The 6,490-nt window shown below is 33.6% G+C and overlaps 1 protein-coding gene across 1 annotated transcript in view; it reads left to right on the top strand.

Moving 5' to 3' along the window:
* Positions 1 to 3,508: 3,508 nt before the first annotated feature.
* LOC106475418 (mortality factor 4-like protein 1) overlaps positions 3,509 to 6,490 on the top strand; it is a gene marked incomplete at its 5' end in the record, with an annotated part of 5,889 nt that continues 2,907 nt past the window's right edge. Inside the window, 2 exons of the mRNA XM_013936102.2 lie at positions 3,509 to 3,603; positions 6,188 to 6,276. Of these exons, the coding sequence (XP_013791556.1) occupies positions 3,509 to 3,603; positions 6,188 to 6,276 (184 nt within the window). The remainder of the gene's footprint in view (positions 3,604 to 6,187; positions 6,277 to 6,490) is intronic.

Raw genomic sequence — 6,490 nt, 5'->3', positions numbered from 1 at the left:
ATAGTGTTTACAATGAGAATTCTCCAGAGTAATAAGATTGCACTTTGAATCTGTAAAGACATTTATTACAGTTCGGAGCCGATCCAATAAATATAGCAACAAATCACTGTGACATCATAAAACAGTACTCTCAAAATCAACAAACCGTGCGCACAGACACAAGCTGACTTGATCCCTGCTCCGAGAACACGATGTATCCTATAGTGTTTACAATGAGAATTCTCCAGAGTAATAACATTGCACTTTGAATCTGTAAAGACATTTATTACAGTTCGGAGCCGATCCAATAAATATAGCAACAAATCACTGTGACACCATAAAACAGTACTCTCAAAATCAACAAACTGCACAGACACAAGCTGACTTGATCCCTGCTCCGAGAACACGATGTATCCTATAGTGTTTACAATGAGAATTCTCCAGAGTAATAAGATTGCACTTTGAATCTGTAAAGACATTTATTACAGTTCGGAGCCGATCCAATAAATATAGCAACAAATCACTGTGACACCATAATACAGTACTCTCAAAATCAACAAACCGTGCGCACAGACACAAGCTGACTTGATCCCTGCTCCGAGAACACGATGTATCCTATAGTGTTTACAATGAGAATCCTCCAGAGTAATAAGATTGCACTTTGAATCTGTAAAGACATTTATTACAGTTCGGAGCCGATCCAATAAATGTAGCAAGTGTTTGAATATTGGTCATCTTTCTGGGATGTTTGGAATTTAGTGGATATACTGTACAGGCATAAAAAGATAACTGCCCACTTTATCAAGTGTCCATATAGAGAATAAGACTAAAAACACAGCCCTTAGTCCAGAATATCGTGGGGACCCGTTATTGGACGATTTATTTTGGTTACAAATAGTAGAAAAATATGCAGACTGAAAAGGTCTGCCCTTAATGGTGCAGTGCCTGTTAATAAAGGTTCTATTGTATTATCAGAATTGGTATTGATTTAGTATTAAAATGGAAACCTGCACTGGATTAGAAACATAGAATTTTGTTTTATGTTGTGGAATTCTCAGTGTTTAATGTGAATATTGGAAATCACTAGACTGTCACTCAGTGCATGCACTAATCACCCGAGTTGTGGAATTCTCAGTGTTTAATGTGAATATTGGAAATCACAAGACTCACTCAGTGCATGCACTAATCACCTGCGTATCGTGGAATTCTCAGTGTTTAATGTGAATATTGGAAATCACAAGACTGTCACTCAGTGCATGCACTAATCACCTGTGTATTGTGGAATTCTCAGTGTTTAATGTGAATATTGGAAATCACAAGACTGTCACTCAGTGCATGCACTAATCACATTTTCTCTATGATATAAAGGTGTGTGGTAATGTGTACAGAAAATATTCATTGTGTGGTTGTTTCTTTGTACTTTATCACAAACAGACACGTGTTTCTTCTGATTAAGGGGTTAACTGTTCATGACACAAGAGTAAAGATTGAACCATATTAAAATGTTAGAAAATTGACATAACCCTATTAAGTTCTGTAACTGTAGTGTTAGAGCCAATAAACAAACATGTCAGGTAGCAAATGTTCTAAGTAATCATCCTGACATAGTCTTAAACCTGTATATGTTTGAAAATTAGTTGAACTACACTGAAAAAACTTCCAGTTATGGGGACATGCTGAGTGTCTTAAAGGGAAGGTAAATTACCAAACAAGATTCTGATGCAGTAATAGTCAGGTTTTGTTACGGTGTTTACACATTCTTTCAATGTACTTATAACCATTATTGGACTATATTTTGTTATATTAAATATTGTAGTATTAGTAGAGCTGAAATAAATATCTGAATATGAATGTTTAGTTTGTATTTTAATATTTTGGGTGTTTTATGTCATATTTTGAGGACTTTTCTCATTTTCTAAAGAATTTTGATGTCAGTCTGATTGTTGAACGTAATTCACAAAGTTTCACCACTCTCAGACTGTCAGTCTGACTGTTGAACACCAATCACAGACTGTCAGTTTGAGTGTTGAATGTAATTCACAAAGTCTCACTAATCACAGACGGTCAGTCTGATTGTTGAACACCAATCACAGCCTGTCAGTTTGAGTGTTGAATGTAATTCACAAAGTTTCACTAATCACAGACTCTCAGTCTGATTGTTGAACACCAATCACAGCCTGTCAGTTTGAGTGCTGAATGTAATTTGCAAAGTCTCACCAATCACAGACTGTCAATCTGACTGTTGAACACCAAGTACAGCCTGTCAGTTTGACTGTTGAACGTAATTCACAAAGTTTCACCAGTCACAGCCTGTCAGTTTGAGTGTTGAATGTAATTCACAAAGTTTCACCAGTCACAGACTGTCAGTCTGACTGTTGAACACCAATCATAAAGTTTCACCAATCACAGCCTCTGAATATATATCTTAACTTTTTAACTGCATCTTCGTCAATGAAGCTACCAATCAGTATCCACTACAGAATGTTACGGTCACGGTGATTGAAACTGGATCATGCCAGAGTTCAATGCAATCTCTCAAACATAATGAGGGAGTAAAGCATGACGAACTATGAGACGATGGACTCGGAAGAAAAGCTTATAGTTAAATTAACTTGGTTCACATGACAAATACAAATATTTGAATATGCACTTGTAGCCAGCCTGTAAGTTTTAATACCGATAGCTTTCAACCTACAATAAACAAATACATATTAAAATACACATGACATTGTCTTTGTTATCAATTATTTGAATACGGGTTAAAAACAAAATTCTAATCGAATGCCAGTTTAGTAATCAAGTTTTGTTAAGAATAATTAGAACAATAAATTCAGTAATTTCCTGTTACTTTAAGTGTCACAAACATCATAAGTTTGGGTAACTTGGTACAGTAAATCTTGATTTACGGGTAACTTGGTACAGCAAATCTTGATTTACGGGTAACTTGGTACAGCAAATCTTGATTTTCGGGTAACTTGGTACAGTAAATATTGATTTTCGGGTAACTTGGTACAGTAAATATTGATTTTCGGGTAACTTGGTACAGTAAATATTGATTTTCGGGTAACTTGGTACAGTAAATATTGATTTTCGGGTAACTTGGTACAGTAAATCTTGATTTACGGGTATCTTGGTACAGTAAATCTTGATTTATTTTACAGCATAACATAGTTATAATAATTTCTAAACTTTAAAAGTGTTATTTGCTTTGAATAGAGAAGACAGGAAAGAATGTAAAATCAAAGTAATAGTTATCTGTATTTAGTTGATTGCTACAATTTTTTCAGAAAACATTATTAAAGATATCAAAATGTCACTTTTAGAGATTAAGAAAGTGAAACTTATGTATTTAATATTATCAATATAAAATGTGGTATTCGGATATATATATAAAGTATGAGATAATGTATTAATCTTCTTACATAGGAAGAATAAATATATTTATATTTATATATTTTATATTTATATATATTATATTTATAAAGATATATATAAAGTATGAGATAATGTATTAATCTTTTTTACATAGGAAGAATAAGAAGAATAAAACACCAACTACTAAAAAGGAAAATGGAAAAGAGAGGTCAACCACACCATCCCAAGAAAAACCAGGAAAACAAAGAGGTGAGTTGTCAGGGTAGTGTTAGATTAACTACATCGTATGGAGGAAAACAGAGGAGTGAGCTGTCAGGGTAGTGTTAGATTAACTACATCGTATGGAGGAAAACAGAGAGGTGAGTTGTCAGGGTAGTGTTAGATTAACTACATCGTATGGAGGAAAACAGAGGAGTGAGCTGTCACGGTAGTGTTAGATTAACTACATTGTCTAGAGGAAAACAGAGGAGTGAGCTGTCAAGGTAGTGTTAGAGGAAAACAGTGGTGTGAGCTGTCATGGTAGTGTTAGATTAACTACATCGTCTAGAGGAAAACAGAGAGGCGAGTTTTCATTGTCACATAAATTCTAGAAATTACCAGCATCCCAAAATTTAATGCCAAAAACGTGAATTGTTCTGACTTAATATAGAGTGTATGTCTGTGGTTTTGAGCATGTGTTGCCCGACTTTCAACTTAGTATTTAATTATGGTAGGATGTTAAGATAAAGGTGTTTTTACTATGCATCAGCTCCTGACCATTTCTTTAGTAAATAGTCATTTTAACGGAAAGTGGTAACTGTGTGTGTATAATAAAAAAAATTTCAGCTATTTAAACAAAAACCACACACACACACTTGATTTGTTGATAACATATAAATATAGGTATAATGTACATTATGTTATATCAGTATACTGATAAGTAATAACTCTGTGATATTAGAGTCCCATTTTCGTGCTTTTGTTTATTTTGTATTTCTAAACCACGTTAATACTAAGTGGACAGGAACTTGTGACATATACATACCTTGTTTTAACAAGCACCAACATGGGATGCATTTTTAATTTAACTAGTTAACTCTCTCAACACGGGCTCGGTCAATTTGTCCGACCACGTGACCTCTTTGTACTTTTTTAGATTTAATACTTATATATTGGGTATATCTTCATGAAAATTGGCAGTCTTTCATTTCATATTATAAGTCTTTCACATACAAAAAGTCATATCTTTTTGGTGAAGTATTTTTAATAAAATAAAGATTTGTCCATGAATAGTCCGTGTGTAAAGTAACTTTCCTCATTCAAAAATCTCAGATTTCTTTTGTGTAATCACTAAAACCTTCTAAATGCTTTTAAAAGTTTTTTCAGTAAAACTTTATAGTTTATCTGTTATTGTCAATTCAACCAACCTCATAACGACCAAAAAAAAAATCAAAATTACCCATTTTTTCTTTCTTATATAGTATTATACTCTTAACAGTATACATCTATTTTATTGCCCTTTGAACAGTGTCTAATTACTATCCGCACCATTATAATTCGTAAATCAGTCGTGGAACATGTAACTCACGTTACACTATTGAATTACATGTTTTTATTGCCCTTTGAACAGTGTCTAATTACTATCCGCACCATTATAATTCGTAGATCAGTCGTGGAACATGTAACTCGCGTTACACTATTGAATTACATGTTTTTATTGCCCTTTGAACAGTGTCTAATTACTAGAATTATAATGGTGCGGAGCGAGTTACATGTTCCACGACTGATTTACGAATTATAATGGTGCGTAGAGTAATTAGACACTGTTCAAAGGGCAATAAAAACATGTAATTCAATAGTGTAACGCGAGTTACATGTTCCACGACTGATCTACGTTACACTATTGAATTACATTACCCACAAGCTGGTCGCACGTGTGCCTTGTTAACCATTTTAATTACTTACTTTACCTAACCTAACAGGATCCTTATTTTTATAATAATAATAAAACATGAAATAAAATACTGAACCAATCTTCTTTTTTCTTGCTCTCAGGTTTCGAAGAGAGTTAACCCTAATCCTTTTATACTAATTAATAAATTAATTCCCTTACCTCTCAAAATTTTACTGGCTTTCTAACTATGTGACAAGAGTTGATAGAAATTCATCCAAGCTAGTTGTTAACTTTCCCACGGAAACGATGTTTGTATTCTGAGCGAAATTGAAATTTAACTATTCAGAACACAATGTAATATAATACTTCACGTGATAGATGAAAACCTTGACTTTCTATTGGTTATAGGTAATATGTAATTAAACGTAAGAAAGAACTATCAACGATTTTTCATGAAAGAGATGATGTGACAGATGGGTGTGGTAGGAGGGGTCTCATTTTCTATTTGATAGCTCTGTAACCAAACAAAATTGAAAACTATAAAAAGTATTGTTTGTCTGAACAATGACGATTTTATATAGAGTAATTTACATTTAATTTTGTACTTTTTCGAGGAGTTGTAGATAAAATAGGGATGATGACATGCTAAAAGAAAATGTGTCATGTGGTTCACACTTGTGGGATTTTTTTAAATTGTGCCTTGTGGAATTAAGAACTTAAACCTTGTATACTATTAAAATATGGGTTATTAGCTAAGATTTTATGTTATTATAATTGGTATAACATAAACAAAAAGTGGTTTAATAAAATTTTGTAAGACACTAAAACCTTGTATGATGTGCAGTAAAGGAAACTGTGGCGATAGGGTTAAAGTATGAATGTGTTCTACTACATTGTTTTTATACTCAAGCTAAGTGGATAAACAGTGTCTTGGTAAATCAAAGGGCTTTATCTCTGTAGGAACTCCCTCATCCAGCCAGCAGAGTGACCAGGGGTCAACTGATGGTCAGAGGAAGAAAAGAGGAAGGCTGGATGCTCATGTTGAGTCGGTGAGTTAGAAACACAATTAACGAAAGGTACAGGTTTGATAGACTGTTGTAAACTTGCTGAATGATGGAGTGGGTACAGGTCCAGTAGACTAGTGTACTGTTGTCTACTTTACATAAAGATAACGGTATTCTGTACATGTCTAGAAGTTGTTTGATATATTGCCTACTTTACATAAAGATAACGGTATTCTGTACATGTCTAGAAGTTGTTTGA

This window comes from Limulus polyphemus, unplaced genomic scaffold (assembly GCF_000517525.1).
Source record: "Limulus polyphemus unplaced genomic scaffold, Limulus_polyphemus-2.1.2 Scaffold8547, whole genome shotgun sequence".
Lineage (NCBI taxonomy): Eukaryota > Metazoa > Arthropoda > Merostomata > Xiphosura > Limulidae > Limulus > Limulus polyphemus.
The sequence above is the reverse complement of the archived record's forward strand: the minus strand, read 5'-3'. Positions and strand labels throughout refer to the sequence as shown.